General features: G+C 35.3%; 1 protein-coding gene across 1 annotated transcript in view; it reads right to left on the reverse strand.

Moving 5' to 3' along the window:
* SRFBP1 (serum response factor binding protein 1) overlaps positions 1-19,721 on the reverse strand; it is a 106,098-nt gene that overhangs the window by 54,612 nt on the left and 31,765 nt on the right. Inside the window, exons 2-3 of the mRNA XM_074281520.1 lie at positions 7,126-7,214; positions 4,571-4,643 (exon numbers count right to left, since the gene is read on the reverse strand). Coding sequence (XP_074137621.1) covers positions 4,571-4,643; positions 7,126-7,214 — 162 coding nt within the window. The remainder of the gene's footprint in view (positions 1-4,570; positions 4,644-7,125; positions 7,215-19,721) is intronic.

Raw genomic sequence — 19,721 nt, forward strand, 5'->3', positions numbered from 1 at the left:
ACATATATTGTATCTAGGTTATATTGTAACACATGTAAAATGTATGGGATTACCCGTCATCGGGGGGAGGGAGGGGATAATTTGGAAAAATGAATAAATAAATAAATAAAAACTGGTATTTATATAGCCCTTTAAAGTTTGCAAAATGCTTTAATCTAGTTATATATAATTTGAATGCTTACAATATCTCAGGACAGAGTTGGTGAAGGTATTATGGTAAATGCAAAATTGAAAGTGCAGCATTAGAAATTATTTAGGGGAGAGATTATTGGGGAGTGGAGTGACCTTTCCATTATAATAGGTTAAACAGGAAAGAGAACAGGTTGCCAATATGTGACTGCTTTATATAAGTCATTTGTTATCTGCTTCACGTAACAGAAGCAGAGGATAGGAAAATATATTGCTATGTTTGAAGTATCAGCAAGCAGGTGACCAAATTTCAATACATTCCTCTCCCTCCACATTAGAAAAGAAGTAAAGAAGTATGCAAAGAATGGAGAAGCAGTAAAAAGCTAACTTTACCTTTCTCTAAAGGTTGATTCTTCCATAAATTCTTTTTAACAAATACCCCTATCAACTCAAACCTTTTCTCTTTTAGCAAAAGCTAAAGCCTGATATGCTCTTTTTTATCATTGCAACTGGGAAAAGAGCAAAACAAGACCAAAGAAGAAAACAAGAGTTATAGCAAAACTTGTTGGCAGAGATTTTAAAGAAAGCCCTCTAAGTAACTTTGATACTGAACCAGTAGTTTCTGTTAAATCACTTCTAAGGGAGCAGTTAAGTCAGTTTTTGTTGTATTTTAAGTCAATTCTGACCAAGAAGTAGAGAATGCTTCATTCCCAGCTAAACAGCATAAAGCTAAAAATGAAAAAAAATTATACTTTGGAGAGAGGTACACCATTCATAATCCATCCAGAAGTATATTACTCACTAAATTTTTATTTAAAATTCACAGTTAATGCTAATGAAGCTGGAGAAGAGTCTTTTCTACATAATCTAGATTGCAAAATTTCAGATGCCTCTGTAGTGGAGAGTTAAAAGATCTATGAAAGATTTCCTGCAAACGTGGAGTATTTAAAGCGATAACCTACACTCAATCATCACCCATATATAAAATTGGAGTATTAAACTGTTGGGACTCTATAAGTAACTTCCAATAGTATCAGAAAGTTTTATAAATTATAACATATTCAATATCCTCATGCTACAAGTGTTGGTTCAATTCAAAAGGACAATAAAGGCAGGATTTTTATATTAATAAAGTCTATAAAATTGGAACATTATGATTTTATGATATTATAAAATCAATATATTTTCTTGGATAGAAAAATGGACACTTTCATTTCTAAAAATATCTTAAATCTTCATAAAAAAGTCACAATGCAATAAAATATCCTATTATCATAGAAAGCAAATTCAAGCTGGTATTCCATATGCAAGACAATAAATCAAATTATAATTTGAGCCAAGGAAAAAATTCCTCTAGAATGGGGGATGGGTAGAAATCTTTCAGTAAATTTAATTGAAATTGTGAGCTTTCTGCATTGTCCTATTTCTTTTGATACTCTCACTTTAAATATATAATAGACATATCCGTGAGAAGAGATTTTTCAGTGTTGAAAACTGCTCTTAGTATTGATTTTTTTTCTTTTTTTTTTAAATCTGAGGCTGGGGTTAAATGACTTGCCCAGGGTCACACAGCTAGGAAGTATTAAGTATCTGAGACCAGATTTGAACTTGGGTCCTCCTGAATTCAGGGCTGATGCTCTATCCACTGCGCCACCTAGCTGCCCCTATTGATTTTCTTTTAAGAGAAAATCATCAATTTTCAAAATGAGTATCTGAGGACCGGAACTTTAAACTCAAGAAGTGTTTGCTTTTTTCACTGTTTTTGTTCAGCTTAATCCAATTTTCAAAAAAAGCCTAAAAATATAGATGAGTCAAGACAACTGAACTTTATTACAAGAGGTAAATGCCATGGCCAAAAATTATGGCACTCCACCTGTAATGAACTGGAGACTCTCAGGAAGCAGAAGTTGATTTTATAAGAATCTTGAGAAGCTTAGCTACCAAATAAAACAAGTTAAACAAAATTTATAGTAATATATAAATGAATAAGTTTACATAAACATCTTAGAAACTTAGAATATCACAAAATCTAACTTATCTCTGATAATAAAAAGGTATGATGTTCTCAATTTATGAATACAAATTTACAAGTACTAAAAATTCTCTATGTAAATGAAAATAGCTATTACATAGGAAAGAAAGTCTGTATTACTCATAGTATCTTTCATTCTCAAATCTGTCCATATTCAACACATTGCACTCTTTCCAAAATAAACATAGCAATTATATAGTATTTCAAAGCCTCTGAATAATTTAAAACTATGAAAATGACTATCCAGTAGAAATTACAGGGTTAAGTTATAGACAGGCAAGGCAAGTTGGTTAGAATGTTGGTTTAACACACACACACACACACACACACACACACACACACACACACACACACACACACACACACACACACCCCTCTTTACTGCTACATTCAGAGACCCTATTTTAATCTACTAAGATTAATGGGTAAAATGCTATATACAATAAAAACCAACAGGCCAATTAAAACCAGGTAATACATGCTAAGTAATTTTACTTCAATGGTTGATCAAAGAAGTATTTCAAATATTTTGGGAATAACTATCAAGGACTATGCCTTAATTAAAAAACAAATAAACAACAAAACCTTACTTCTTTCTAAAGTATGATATTCGCTCTATTCCCTTTGCTGCATTTACGGTTTTTATTTCATAACTGTTTTACCATATCTCAGCCCAAAGTACCATGCAATATTCATCTACGTATACAAAATATACCTCATAATTAAGATAATTGCTGCCACCAAATGTTGTTTTAACTTTGTAATGAAAGTTTCCTAGACATTTGATGGTATGTTATTTAGAAAATGAGAGTTCTACAACTTAAAGAATGAGAGAAACTGAAAATTATGCCAGTGAAGAGTTATCACTGAGGGCACAAGGGGTAGACAAGGTTCTTGCTAGGACATTACAACTTCTATTGACTACAGAATTGAACTGAAAAACTGATGTCACTACCCAGACATTTACTGAGCTAGATGTGAATAAAGTATGATGTTAAAAATCAGCATTACTATCCTAAATAACTTACCTACATCAATTTTTGTACTAGTACTGACCATAGTACAACATCATAGCATGAAACTTTACTAAATGTGTACTTGCAATGTCGGAGAAACTGAGGCAAGATAGAGATTTTTTAATTTTTAATATTTTTTGAAAGGGAGAGATTTACTAGGACCAAATGGATCCGTGATTTGATCCAGGGCTGAATGAGACTATCGTCTCCAAGAATACAGCATCCAGCCAGCATCCAGCAGCCCACTGGAGTTCTCAATGACATATTTATACACAGTAGCTAAATAAAGGCAGAGGGATAGAGTCCATACTCTGGTGAGCAGGAATCTCCAAGTAGGAACCATAAATCCAATTCTGACAGGTTGGGGGGTATGACCATAAATTCTAACAAATTGGGAGTTAAGAAAGTGTTGGACTATAGACACAAAGTTTGGAGTCTCCCTTTCTGAGTTTACACATTGACAATTTATAACCTTAAAGCAAATAGCCCTGAGTTATATCAGTCTTCATGAACTGGAGGGGTAGGGGGGGAGTTTGCAACTTAAGGGGATTGAGGCAGAACAATTAAGGAAATTGAGGCAAGACCAATTTAGGGAAACTGAGTCAGAACAATTTAGGGAAAGTGAGTCAGGACAATAAAGAAAACTGTGGCACAACATGCTTAGTTTAACAGATCACAATTCAAACTATTCTAACAATCTTGGAGACTTAGCAAAAAACATGGAAAAATACAATCTTAAATGTTTTATAATTTCCATGTGTATGCTTTTTTTAGCCAAGCTGATTTGCAATATTTTGGTGAAGTGATACAGTCAGGGGCAGATCTCAAGGGCAGAGTATAAGACGCACTCGGAGGCTTATTCTGCCTGAGCCTAATAAACTGGGCATAAAGGTATTGAGTAAGCCTCATTAACGAGGAAAAGCCTCCTCGCTCTTGCTGTTCATGCTCAAACTCTTGCACTCTTGGTCATTTGACCAGGGACTATAAAAAGGAGGTTACAGAAGGCAGGGGAGGGAACTCTGAGGGAACTCGGGGAAACTCCGAGAAATAAAGAGGGGAACTCCAGAAGGGAAGGAAGAACATCGGAGGGAAAGCTAGAAGGAACTTTAGGGAACACTATGTAAAGAGTTAGAATAAAGACCTGTTGCCGCATACTTGAGTGACTCGGGTGTTCTGTGGTGGAACCTCTAAAGAGGTAGCTCTCTGATTGAGATAATCAGAGCCAGAGACATCCGAAGACCTGGTGAAGATGAGAAACCAGTTGACCCCCACTGAGGTAAGCAGCTGGGAGGTAATGGTGAAGACACTAGAAGCATCTGTGAAATTTTCAAATTATTAAGTAATACCACAGGGAGGAAAAAACCAAAATTGCAAAATCAATACACATTATTACCTTCATGGCATGTATTTCCTCAAGTAATCGTTGTATTCGTCTTTGATTTTTTGATAATATATCTTCAGTACCCCTGTAGAAAACACATTTTAATAAAACATTTAAGCCATTCATAACAGATATATATATATATATATTTACAAACATATAGAAAATTCTGTTAAAAGTTTAAAGAGCAATAAATCTCAAACATTAATGGAAAAACATAAAAGAATAGAATAACTACTGAAGAACATTTAAATACAATGATTAATTTAATCCCCTGCAGAGGGCCTACTTTCTGTGTTCATGTTCTCTAACTTTTTTAATGGAAGTATCCCCTATTAAATTTTCTTATAAAAATATGGACATTCAAAAAAAAAAAATACACCTCTTCTATTTGTATTCTGAAAATACTTTTAATAAACTTCCTTAATTGAATAACTACTGAAGAACATTTAAATACAATGATTAATTTAATCCCCTGCAGAGGGCCTACTTTCTGTGTTCATGTTCTCTAACTTTTTTAATGGAAGTATCCCCTATTAAATTTTCTTATAAAAATATGGACATTCAAAAAAAAAAATACACCTCTTCTATTTGTATTCTGAAAATACTTTTAATAAACTTCCTTAATTGATAAATAAGGATTTATACATGACAACACAAGTATGTGTAATCTCTCCCATTTTTTTGTTGAAATTTTTCCTTTTATATTTCTGAAATATTTGAAAAATACAGTTTCCTTGTAGATAAAATGGGTATTACATTTGCATACTTCATCTCTTGGAGTTCTTATAAATAAAGTGCTCTGATATACCTTAAAAACTACAGAAACATGAAATATCATTAGGACATGCTTCTTATGGGAGAAAAGATAAATAAAAATTGAAGGAAGATATGGAGAAGTAATAAAAAAAAAAAAAAAAAAAAAAAACAAGTAAGCCTAATGTGAGAGGTGCTATGTAATCACATGAATGTAATTTTTCCTACAACTAGTGACAATGATAAAATGATAAAACTTTTTGGCAACAAAATGAAAAATAGCAAATCAAGTGAGATCCTACTTATGCAAATTCTCTGAAAATAACATTTAATGCACACAGAACTGTGATGAAATGTTTTAAATTTGAAACAAATCTAATTTTTAAAAAATGACACTAGAGTAGATCTTCAACATTCATGACTTTAGCAGTCAAAACTTCAAGCATCCCCATGACTTTATTAGTAATCTATATTTTCACTTTCACATTGACAATCTAGAGCATTCTTGGCCATGTGAAGTTAAAGCAGAATATCTAAGTGTGATAAGGAGGCCTCAAATGTGGAAGTTGTTAGAGGCAAAACTAGGCTGCCCCCAGGTGCTCCTCTGAACTTAGCCTGAAGTCAAACTCTTCACTATTCTGAGAAAGAAGAAAAGAAGGATCAACCTGGGGTGTTTAGCAAGGAGGGGAAGGTAACTCTTCTTGGGAAGATTTTGGTAAGCAATGGCTCTACCGCAGGCCTACTGGACCAGTCTTTAAAAGGAGCTAAAGATGGGAGAACTTGGAACTGACCATGCTGGGGTGCTGGTTGAGTGACAAAAATCCCAGCAACCTCTTTCTTGGTTTTCAGAGGGCAGCCAAGGTAAAGAGGTTTTTAGCATTATAGTATACAGTATAACACTCTCACACTTCCATTTGAGACAGTGGAAGGTAAGATTCAGGTTAAAAAATGTTTTAAATTTAAGAATTTTATTTGCTTGCTTGTATTTATGGTGTTATATATTTCATGTGTTATAACAAGTGAATATTGCCTGAAGTCAATTTTTTAATTGGGGTATTAGCACAAAAGGTCACAAAATTCTAGGATTTACAAGTGAGAAAAATGTTTTGCATATTGCCAATTTTAATTTATGTACTGCATTTTATGAGTTAGAGTTATTTCATGGTTACTGTGTTGGACAAAATACATATTATCAAAATTCATGGTTTGTTATAAAGAATTGTATACAGAAAAGTGTATTTTCAGCAATCTGTAGCAAAAGATAACCGTTTTTGGCAGTAATAGAAATCTAACCCATTTCCCATAGGTTCAATGTTCAGTGCTAATTTCCAAGAAATATTATCCCACAATAGTTGAAGATAATTATATTATTCAAAGTAAATGACTGATTCAGAATATCTGAACTTCAAAAAACTACAATATCAAAATTACTTGTTATAAAAGGAAATAACTTTTTTTTTAAAGTATAACTTTTTATTGACAGAGAAATAACTTTCAAGAAAAACAATTTACAAATATTTAGCTAGGGGGAGAAAAGGTTTTATTTTTTTTCCATAGGGGACATAGTAGTTATAGTCACTTAAAGGAAAATTGTAACTAGAAGAATTCACAAAGAAATTATTCATTTGGTCTCAAACCCAAGAGAATAGGTTCACAAAACACTCTTAACAATTATTTTCCCTATAGAATTTAGCTGCTGAAATTCTTATGGACAGTCTACAGTACCCTCCTCCCAAATAGTATAAACAATGGATAAACACAATTCTTGATTTGTGACTAGATGGTACATAATTATTAATAAAATGACTAACTTTTTTGACTTCAGTTTGGCGAGATGCCTGGTAAGTCTACGAATAACCAAAACTCGAGTCCTCTTCACTTCTTTTCTCATCTTCACAACCTTTAGGAATGAAACCAAAATGGGAGACACTTAAATTCAAAAACAAAAACACACTCATTTTAAGGGTAAGTAAAATATGTGATGTAACACATTAAAAAAAAATATTGACTGAACTGATAGGATGATAAAATTAAATTATTTCCATAAACAGCAGAGAATAAAACAAACCGCCTAAAAATGTATCAGGTCTGAGAATAAACAAGTTGCAAAAGTCAGAAACATTCCAAATTAGTTATGTTTCTATGTTATTCTTACAGATAGGCTACTTTAGAATCTCAGAAATATCTTTTTCCTGATTTATTATCCTAAGTACAATGAAATTACAAGTGATTTGCTTTTAGCAAAAACAAAACAAAAAACTTTCAATTCAGCTAGATGGCTGGAGGATAAAATAAGGTAACAAAGTGCTTTTGAAATTTTCAAGTGCTATATAAGTACTATTATTGCTTCTATAATAAAATATCTCTAATGTGTTATCAAGTAAGAATACTCTTTGTATTTGCTCTCCCCAAATCAAAGAATCACAGAATTTAAATATTTGATAGGACTTGAGAAGCTACTGACCTAGGCTGATATCCAAACAAAAATCTTGTCTACAACATTCACAAGAATCCAGGAATGAAGTAATGATGCCCTGCACCAGGACAGGGGAAGATCAGAGGATTCTGAGAGATGATATGAAGGTCAAATCAACATGTCTCAGCCACATATTGTACATGGGTAGCTGAATGAAGAGTAATTGCTTTCAAGCCTGAATGAATGGAGGGATGGTGGTGCTTGTGAAATTAGGGAGGGATGGAAGGAGGGTTTGAGAGGAAGACAATGAAATATACACTGATATATCTAATTTGAGATATTCAATAAGCAGTTAGACATGAAAGACTCTCTAGTCAGAAAGGTTAGGGTCAAATAAGAAGATGTAAAAATTATTAGTACAGAGATCATAACGGGAATCCATGAAAGCAGATGAGATCACCAAGGGACATGATATAGAGGGAGAAGAGACCCAAGAGAGGGACCCATGGGAGCTCTCTTGGATAGAAGGAGTAAACTAGATGAAGATCTAGCAGTGGAGACTGAGTAAGTAGACAGAAAGATAAGTGGAAAAGGAGGAGAGAATACTGTCTCAAAAACTGGGAGAGAAGACATTAGAGGGAAAGGGGAAGCAGATAACTGATCAGTGTCAATGGGGACAGCCAGGAGGCATGATAGATAGAGGGCTGGGTTTAAATCAAGAAGTTTAAGTAAAGCCTCAAACATTGTACTCATGGTTCCCTTTCCCTGGGCAAGTCTCTTTGCCTCAGTTTCCTCATTTGTTAAACAGAGATAATAATAGTACCCATGTCTCAGGATTGTTGTGAGGATAAAATGATAGGGATTGAGAAAAAGCCATTAGATTTGATAAGTAAAAGATTAGTAACTTTGGAAAAAGCAATAGTTGAATGACAAAGTCAGAAGCTAGACTGTTCGAAGTTAAGAAAAGAAAAGAGAGGAAAGAAAATGGAGGCATCTATTGTGGACAATCTTCTCAAGGGAGCTTAGCCACAAAAGGAAGGAGTAACATGGGATAATAGATCTGGAAGAGAGAGCAACAGAGCAAGAATGTCAGAAAAGACACTCTGCTGAAAAAAAAAAAAAAAAAAAGAATGGGAACATTTATACATGTAGAGGCGTTTGCATTGGCAAAAAGGGCCACCTCTTTATGTGAGATGGGTAGAGGAAAAGATACTGGTAGAAGTGGCAGAAGGCATCTGTGAAATAAGTTAGAGGAAAGAAGAGAGTATACTCAATGAAGAACCTCAATTTGTACAGTAAAATATGAAGCAACATTCTCAGTGGGGAAAGTGGGAGAGAAGGGAACCATGGGGGATTTGATATAAGTCCTCTAACTGTAAAAAATGAACAAGGTTAAGTAAAATAAAATTGTATGAATGAGGGTCAGTATATGTCAAAAAACAATGTATGTAATGAAATTGGCAATAACAAACAAGGGAATCTTTCAATTGGAGAAAAAAAAAAACTTTTAATTTCTGTCTCTGAAAAGTCTGCTATCTAGGAACCACAGAGTTAATAGATAAGGAGTTAAGGGCAAAAGTAATTCCCCTAATTCATAACTGGCCAAAGGATATTAACAAACACTATTCATGAGTTAACTGCAAGGGTAGGGCAGTTATATGAAAGACTGCTCCAAATTACCAATAATAAGAAACATGCACATCTAAAACATCACAAGGTTCCAAGTTATACCCAGAAAATGTTGAGAACAGACAGTTCTGAAAAGACAATAGAAAGATAGGCACAGTGATGCATTAATGGTGGAGTAATGAAGCTTAACATTCTAGATATCTAGAATTGTGCTAAGAAAATGATTAAAGTATTGACACCTCATAATTGGTGAAAGATGAAACGACTGAGAAAACAAAAGTTCAATCTTTTGAATACTTTGATTTTGTAAGCAATGAATCCCCACTTATCTAACAAATTGGGATTAGGTCCCTTCTTCTGTCTAGGGCTAGTCTCTAAATAGAGGGGGAGATATGAAAATATCTAAAACAATGATTTCTATGATTTCTAATTGGAGGAAAAATTAGAAACTTTACAAATTGGGAGGGGGAGAGTGAACAAATTCCCTAAAATAAGAAAAAGAGGTGTCTGACTTCTCCCAACTGTCTGTAAACAATCAAAGAAACAAGGAAACAATATCTGATTAATACAAAGCCAGTTTTCAACTAAGATATGAGTTAGTTTTATGTACAATTGTGAGAAAGCTCCTTTCATTTATCCTTAACATGACTAAGTTTCAGATCAGAACAATCTAGGTTCTTAGTAAAGGGTTTCTAAGTATCAGGCAGAGTCTAGTTTCACAACCATACATGTTTAGATTCAAACAATACAATAAGATTTTCCCCCACAATTCCTATAATGGAATAAACTTTTCTCACTTGATAGAATTTGGACTAGATCCATAATTAAAGAGACTCCATAATGGAGTCACAAGATGTGGGTCACTCACAGTTAAGCACTTGCTGTCCCAAATTCCTCAATCCATTGCTCTAGAGTAGAGATTCTCAAACTAAGGCCTGCAGGCCACATGCAGGCAGCTGAGGGCGTTTATTGCTCCCCTATCCCCTTATGGCAAATAGGCTGGAGGGTGGAGACAGAGTGTGACCTTTTGTTTTTACTATAGTCCGGCCCTCCAACAGTCTGAGGGACAGGGAACTGGCCCCCTATTTAAAAAGTTTGAGGACCACTGATAGAGAGTCCTCTACTGATAGTGTAGGTAGTGCAAGGAACTACACTATTATCAAAGGAAGAAAGATCTTATATACAACAATATATTTATAGATGGACACAAGGAGCTGTGTGTCCATCAACAAGAACTGCTAAACAAATCATGGCATATGAATGTAATGAAATATTACTGTGACATAATAAAGAATGGCCATGAAGAACTAGAAAGATCTAAGTGAATAGGTGTAAAATGAAGTAAATATAAATGCTGTGTGTGTGTGTGTGTGTGTGTGTGTGTGTGTGTGTGTAAAACAATGTAAACAGAAAGAAAAAAAAATTCTACATCATAAGATGAACAATGTTTAGTTATACTGGCCAAGTTTGTAACCAAATAAGCAATAGGAAATGAGGCTACATCCCTTCTTTTAAGGGTAAAGGCATATAGATTTTGAATACTGTATATGCTATTTGCCAGATACATTTAGTTTTCGGAACTATCATTCCTCCCATTTTTCTGCTGTAGGTTATGTGTGATAAATGGTTCATTATCCTTCTAGGTCTCTTTTGCTGACTTATTAGTATTGTGTTTCCCAAAGAATACTTGCCCAGGGCACTATTCTTTTTTCTCTTTCTTGGTAAGCATATCAATTCTACATGGATGGGTCACAAATCTGTCTAGTTCCAGTCTCTCCTTTGTGCTTCAGGCCTAGTTTATCCTTTATCTATTGAATAATTTCAAAGTGGATGTCCATGAGACATTTTAAATTTTATAGATCCAAAAACGAACTAATTATTTCTTCCCCCCAAAGCATTCCTTCTTCAAATTTCTCTAATTCTGTTAAAGGTAACCATTCTTCCAGTTTCTGAAGTTAGCAACCTGAATATCATTCTGAATAACTTACTTTTCTTCATCTCATATATACAATCAATTGCTAAATATTACCATTTCTACTTCCAAGCCTTTCTCATCTGATTCTTTCTTTCTACTCATGCAGCTACCACTACACTCAGGCCTTCACTATTTCTCCCCCAGATAGTGCAATAGCTTCCTAAATGGTCCCCCCCTCTCCCTTACATCTCTCTAAAACTAATCCTTTCCCACAAAGTTGCCAAAATGGTTTTCCTTAAGCACAGATTGGACCATGTCACTCTTCTACTCAATATAAGCCAGTGGATCCCTACTAGCTAAAAAACAAAACTCCTCTGTTTGTAATATTCTTGGTGGTTTTCTAGAGGTCTTGGAGCAGCCTTCCTTTCAGCACATTCTTACAAGGTGCTCACTCAGTGAATAATTATATAGTTTAGCATGGTAATTAATAGTTCTCTAATTCAGTACATGTACTTAGTACTTAATTCAGTTCCACAAGATTCACACCTTTGATAATATAATTATACTAGAGTTTTTAACAGCCAGCAGAGACTGAGAGACAGATTCATTCCCTCCTCCACTTTTGTGATGGCTGGAAGCTGAAGCACAAGCCCTTGGACTCAGATTCATTCCATCTTCATCAGCCTCGTGGTAGCTGGCCTGGACTCCTGCACTTCTCCACTGAAACCAAGACTCCTGAAGGACCTCCAGAAAGCTAGCTGAAGCCCCAGGCAAGAAGACAAGATTTTGAAAGGAGACAATAAAGATTTTGGACTTTAACACCACTGAGTGAGCACCTTGAAAGAATCCTTGTTTTAAGTACAAGAGTTCTGACCATAATATCTGTTTGGTTTTTAAAGCTCTTTACAACCTAAATTGACAGCAACATCATATATTATTGTTTGTTCACAATCTACTGTTCAATATGACCTTCTCTCTTAAAAAAGACTCATCTTCTGTACCTGTCCCTTTGCAATACGTGATGACATATAGTGGTTAGGTTACTGAGATAGGAAAGATATGACCACTTGTGAGAAAGTTCATCAAAAAGTGGAATGCATCACTTCCCGATGGTTGGGGATGAGGCTTGTAGAAAAATGCAATATGATATTGGAGGCAAATTGTCATGAACTCAACATCCTTTCTAAGGAATCCTAGATTTATAACCTTAAAGAGGCCCCCGACTCCTCACTCTGCCATATATTCAGCAGCTAAGTCTTTTAATTATATTTTAGATTCTATCAGTATTGCATGACTTTGTTAATATTCACATAGCTACTACTACAGTTCAGGTCCTTCCTCACTTTTTGTCTAAACTTTTGCAAAGCCTCTTTGTTAATCTCTCCTCCTCTCAATGCCAAAGTGATATCCTACAAACAAAGGTCTGTTGATTAACTTTTTGAATAAAAGATCCTAGAGTGTCTACTGATGTGGTGCAGAAACCCCAATAAATAGAGATCCCAATACTTTTCAAGAAATCTTGGAGCTGCTTTAATTTTAATTTCTCTAATTGATAGTGATTTAGAGTTATTTTTCCACATGTTCACAGACAGCAGCTTTCCATTTTTTCTTCTTTTTTTTTTTATTATTATATATATATATATTTTATAATATTATCCCTTGTATTCATTTTTCCAAATTACCCCCCCTCCCTCTATTCCCTCCCCCCGACGACAGGCAATACCATACATTTTACATGTGTTACAATATAATCTAGGTACAATACATGTGTGCGAATATCATTTTCTTGTTGCACAATAAACATTAGAATCCGAAGGTACATGCTACCTGGGCAGACAGATATTAGTGCTAACAATTTACATTCCCCTCCCAGTGTTTCTTCTCTGGGTGTATCTACCTCTGTCCATCATTGATCAACTGGAAGTGAGTTGGATCTTCTTTATGTTGAAGATTTCCACTTCCATCAGAATACATCCTCATACAGTATTGTTGTTGAAGTATACAGTGATCTTCTGGTTCTGCTCATTTCACTCAGCATCAGTTGATTTAAGTCTCTCCAACCCTCTCTGTATTCCTCCTGCTGGTCATTTCTTACCGAGCAATAATATTCCATAACTTTCATATACCACAATTTACCCAACCATTCTCCAACTGATGGACATCCATTCATCTTCCAGTTTCTAGCTACAACAAAAAGAGCTGCCACAAACATTTTGGCACATATATGTCTCTTTCCGCTCTTTAGTATTTCTTTGGGATATAATCCCAGTAGTAGCGCTGCTGGGTCAAAGGGTATGCACAGTTTGATAACTTTTTGGGCATAATTCCAGATTGCTCTCCAGAATGGCTGGATTCTTTCACAACTCCACCAGCAATGTATTAGTGTCCCAATTTCCCCACATCCCCTCCAACATTTGTCATTATTTGTTCCTGTCATCTTAGCCAATCTGACAGGTGTGTAGTGGTATCTCAGAGTGGTCTTAATTTGCATTTCTCTGATCAATAGTGATTTGGAACACTCTTTCATGTGAGTGGATATAGTTTCAATTTCTTCCTCTGAGAATTGTCTGTTCATATCCTTTGACCATTTATCAATTGGAGAATGGTTCGGTTTCTTATAAATTATGGTCAGTTCTCTATATATTTTGGAAATGAGACCTTTGTCAGAACCTTTGTTTTTAAAAATATTTTCCCAATTTGTTACTTCCCTTCTAATCTTGTTTGCATTAGTATTATTTGTACAGAAACTTTTTAGTTTGATGTAATCAAAATCTTCTATTTTGTGATCAATAATGATCTCTAGTTCTCCTCTGGTCACAAATTCCTTCCTCCTCCACAAGTCTGAGAGGTAGATTATCCTCTGTTCCTCTAATCTATTTATTATCTCCCTCTTTATGCCTAAATCATGGACCCATTTTGATCTTATCTTGGTATATGGTGTTAAGTGTGGATCCATATCTAATTTCTGCCATACTAATTTCCAGTTTTCCCAACAGTTTTTTCCGAATAATGTATTTTTATCCCTAATGTTGGAATCTTTGGGTTTGTCAAAGATTAGATTGCTATAGATGTACCCTTTTTTGTCCTTTGTATCTAATCTGTTCCACTGATCTACCGGTCTATTTCTTAGCCAATACCAAATGGTTTTGGTGACTGCTGCTATATAATATAGCTTTAGATCAGGTACACTTAGACCACCTTCCTCTGAGTTTTTTTTCATTAGTTCCCTTGCAATTCTTGACCTTTTATTCTTCCATATGAATTTTGTTGTTATTTTTTCTAGGTCATTAAAATAGTTTCTTGGGAGTCTGATTGGTATAGCACTAAATAAATAGATTAGTTTGGGGAGTATTGTCATCTTTATTATATTCGCTCGGCCTATCCAAGAGCACTGAATGTCTTTCCAATTATTTAAATCTGATTTTATTTTTGTGGCAAGTGTTTTGTAATTTTTCTCATATAATTCTTGACTTTTCTTTGGTAGATGGATTCCCAAATGTTTTATACTCTCAACATTTGTTTGGAATGGAATTTCTCTTTGTATCTCTTGCTGTTGCATTTTGTTAGTGATATATAAAAATGCCGAGGATTTATGTGGATTTATTTTGTATCCTGCCACTTTGCTGAAATTTTGAATTATTTCTAATAGCTTTTTAGCAGAGTCTTTGGGGTTCTCTAAGTATACCATCATGTCATCTGCAAAAAGTGATAGTTTAATTTCCTCATTTCCTACTCTAATTCCTTGAATCTCTTTCTCGGCTCTTATTGCCGAGGCTAGCGTTTCTAGTACTATATTGAATAGTAATGGTGATAGTGGGCAACCTTGTTTCACTCCTGATCTTACTGGGAAAGGTTGCAGTTTATTTCTATTGCATATTATGCTTACTGACGGTCTTAAATATATACACCTGATTATTCTAAGGAATAATCCATTTATTCCTATACTCTCAAGAGTTTTTAGTAGGAATGGATGTTGGATTTTGTCAAATGCTTTTTCTGCATCTATTGAGATGATCATATGGTTCTTATTAATTTGATTATTAATATGGTCAATTATATTAATAGTTTTCCTAATATTAAACCAGCCCTGCATTCCTGGAATAAATCCTACTTGATCATAGTGTATTATCTTGGAGATGATTTTCTGAAGTCTTTTTGCTAATATCTTATTTAAGATTTTAGCATCAATATTCATTAAGGAGATTGGTCTATAATTTTCTTTCTCAGTTTTCGATCTACCAGGTTTAGGTATCAGTACCATGTCTGTGTCATAAAAGGAATTTGGTAGGACTCCTTCATCCCCTATTTTTTCAAATAATTTATATAACATTGGGGCTAATTGTTCTTTAAATGTTTGGTAGAATTCACATGTGAATCCATCTGGCCCTGGGGATTTTTTCCTGGGGAGTTGATTAATAGCTTGTTCTATTTCTTTTTCTGAAATGGGACTATTTAAGCAATTTATCTCCTCCTCTGTTAATCTAGGGAGCCTATATTTTTGGAGGAAGTCATCCATTTTCACTTAAGTTATCAAATTTATTGGCATAAAGTTGGGCAAAGTAACTCCTTATTATTTCTCTAATTTCCTCTTCATTGGTGGAAAGATCCCCCTTTTCATTTGTAAGACTATCAATTTAATTTTCCTCTTTCTTTTTTTTGATCAAATTTACCAAAGGTTTATCTATTTTATTGGCTTTTTCATAAAACCAACTCTTGGTTTTATTTATTAATTCAATAGTTTTTTTACTTTCAATTTTATTGATTTCTCCTTTTAATTTTTGTATTTCGAGTTTAATTTTTGGTTGGGGGTTTATAATTTGGTCTTTTTCTAGCTTTTTAAGTTGCAAGCCCAATTCGTTAATCTTCTCTTTCTCAATTTTCTTCAAATAAGCCTCTAAAGATATAAAATTTCCCCTTATTACCGCTTTAGCTGCATCCCAAAGATTTTGATATGATGTCTCATCATTATCATTATCTTGGGTGAAATTGTTAATTGTTTCTATAATTTGCTCTTTCACCCAGTCATTCTTTAAGATGAGATTATTCAGTTTCCAATTACTTTTTGGTCTATTTACCCCTAACTTTTTACTGAATGTAGCTTTTATTGCAATGTGATCTGAGAAGAAGGCATTTATTATTTCTGCCTTCCTACATTTAATTTTGAGATCTTTATGTCCTAGTATATGGTCAATTTTTGTATAGGATCCATGAACTGCTGAGAAGAAAGTATATTCCTTCCTATTGCCATTCAGTTTTCTCCAAAGGTCTATCATACCTAGTTTTTCTAATGTTCTATTTACTTTTTTAATTTCTTTCTTGTTTGTTTTGTGGTTTGATTTGTCTAAATCTGAGAGTGCAAGGTTGAGATCTCCCACTATTATAGTTTTACTGTCTATTTCTTCTTGCAGTTCTCTTAACTTTTCCTTTAGAAAGTTAGATGCTATACCACTTGGTGCATATATGTTTAGTATTGATATGGCTTCATTATTTATGCTACCTTTCAGCAGGATATAGTTTCCTTCCTTATCCTTTTTAACGAGATCTACTTCTGCTTTTGCTTGATCTGAGATAAGGATAGCTACCCCTGCTTTTTTGGCTTTACCTGAAGCATAATAGGCTCTGTTCCAACCTTTTACCTTTACTCTGTATGTATCTCCCTGCTTTAAGTGTGTTTCCTGTAGGCAACATATTGTAGGGTTCTGCTTTTTGATCCAATCTACTATCCGTCTCCGTTTGATGGGATCGTTCATCCCATTTACATTTACAGTTAAAATTACTAATTCTGTATTTCCTGCCATCGTATTATCCCCAGATTATGCTTTTTTCCCTTGACCCCCCTGATCCCCTTCCCCGATATTTAATTTACAGACCCCCCTTGTGACGCGCAACCCTCCCTCTTTTTTTTTTAGGATCCCTCCCCCCTCCCTCCAAGTCCCTTCACTTATTCTCCTTTTCCTTTTCCCTTTTCCTCTCCCCCCTTTTAATGAGGTGAGAGAAAATTCTCTGAAAAACAAATATGTTAATTATTTACTCTTTGAGCCTCTTCTGATGAGAGTAAGATTCACACAATGATTCTCCCCCTCACTAAGTTCCCTCAGATATGGTGTATTTTCTATGTCTCTTCCTGGGATGTAGTTTCCCTCTTTTTATCACTCCTTCCCCTTTTTCTGAACCGACCTCCTTCCCTTTACTACACCCCCCTTTTTTTCTTTTATATCAGTAAAATCAAATTATCCTTGAGTATTTTTTATATACCCACAACAGAGTTACAGTTCTCAAGGGTTCTGTGTACCTTTTTCTGTTTCTCTTCAGTCTTGTGGATGTAGATCAAATTTTTTGTTTAGGTCTGGTTTTTTTCTTAGAAACATATAGAATTCCTCTGTTTCATTGAATGACCATCTTCTTCCATGGAAAAAGATGCTAAACTTAGCTGGGTAGTTCATTCTTGGTTGCAGTCCTTGATCTTTTGCCTTACGGAATATCAGGTTCCAGGCCCTTCTATCTTTTAATGTGGAGGCAGCCAGATCTTGGGTGACCCTTATTGTGGCACCTTGGTATTTAAATTGTTTTTTTCTAGCTGCTTGCAGGATTTTCTCCTTTGTGTGGTAATTCTGCAGCTTAGCCACAATATTCCGTGGTGTTCTTTTTTTAGGGTCTATTTCAGAAGGAGTTCGATGAATTCTTTCCACATCTACTTTCCCTTCTGTTTCTATTATCTCTGGACAGTTCTCTTTGATAATTTCCTGTAAAATAGAATCTAGGCTCTTTTTTTGGTCATAGTTTTCTGGAAGTCCAATGATCCGCAGATTATCTCTCCTAGATCTATTTTCCAGGTCTATAGATTTTCCCAGTAAGTATTTGACGTTGTTCTCCAGCTTCTCATTTTTTTTGTTTTGTTTGACTGATTCTTGGGTTCTCTGTGAATCATTCATTTCTATTTGTTCCATCCTGACTTTTAAGGAGTTATTTTCTTCTTTCACAGTTTTTAGTTCTTTTTGTAAATGCCCAATTTCGTTTTTAAATGAATTATTTTGCTCTATTGAATTTTTTTCCATTTCCCTAATTTTTTTCTTTTGAGAATTATTTTCTTTTTCCAATTCAGAAATTCTATTTTCTTGAGACTTTTTTATCTTTTCCAATTCAGAAATCCTACTTTCCTGTGTTTTTTTAACCTTTTCTAATTCACTAATTTTGTTTCCCTGCATGTCCTGTGAATTCTTTATTTTTTCCAACTCCAATTTCAGGACGTTGTTATTCTCTATCATAACTTCCCTTTCTTTTCCCCATTTTTCTTCGATCTCCCTCAATTTTTTAAGAGCTTCTTCTAGGAGAGAGTTATGTGATGGGGGGCAGGAATCGTTCCCCTTTAGGTTGTTATCTTCCGAATCTTTGCTGTTAACTTCCTCGGGGTTGGATACCCGCTCTTTCTCTGTATAGAAGGAATCTATAGTTTTTCTAGCTTTTTTGCTCATACTTAAAAAATGTTTTGGGGTCTGTCCCTGGGGTAGGAAATTATTTACTTCTTTACCAGCTTCCTCCCAGACCGGATGGATGCAGCGGCCCCTGCGCCGGAGCTAAGAGAGAGCTCTGGGAGAGAGTTCCCCACCCCCTCCCTGGAAGTGCCTCAGAGGTGATTAGCACTACTGTGCTTCGAGGGCGTAGAATAGTGAAGACTGCAGGAAGCCCAGCCTATGTGTCCGGGTGGGGAGTGGATGTCTGCAGCAGGTGACGTGAGAAGCCCCTGTGCTCAAACTGGAAGTGTCTGCCAGAAACCGCGGTCCCTAGTTCAAAGGTTCCGCTTCTCTGGGACTTCCTGGAGCTGAGTTCCACTCCCTCCAGCTAAGCTAGGCAGTGTGTGTTGCCTTGGGCCGTATCCACCCACTTGTCAGTCTCTTAACTATTCTCAGGAGGTAGCTGAGGCCACACCCCCTGGTGCCTAGTCTCTGCTGAGTCACCCCCCAGGATCGGGGAAAATCTAATCTGAGTTTTAAAATATTTTGGCTTTCTCTTCTGAACTGCTAAATAATTAGCAGAGAAGAGCTCACAGCCTGTGCCAGATTCCTTTACCTCAGTGGCTTCTCTGATCCCAGAGCCCTTCCCAGCGCAATGGGCGCAGTGTGCCCCTACCCCACCGTCTGTGCTGGTCTTTCTTATTCCTCCCCTGAGAACTGACCTTTCCTGTTGAAACTCCAGATTCTCTTCAGCTGGTAAGTCGTGCTTCCAGTCCTTGTGGTATCTATCAGTCCTGAGCTAATTTTGAGACTTAATTTATCTAATTGGTTGTGAGGGAGTGAGGACGTTCACTGAGTCGTGTGTTTCTTCTCCGCCATCTTGGCTCCCCATTTTTTCTTCTGAAAACATATCTTTTAAACCATTTATCAACCAGGGGATGACTTGCATTCTTGTACACTTGACGCAATTATTTATATATTTGATAAATGAAGCCT

This window comes from Sminthopsis crassicaudata, chromosome 1, assembly GCF_048593235.1.
Source record: "Sminthopsis crassicaudata isolate SCR6 chromosome 1, ASM4859323v1, whole genome shotgun sequence".
NCBI lineage: Eukaryota > Metazoa > Chordata > Mammalia > Dasyuromorphia > Dasyuridae > Sminthopsis > Sminthopsis crassicaudata.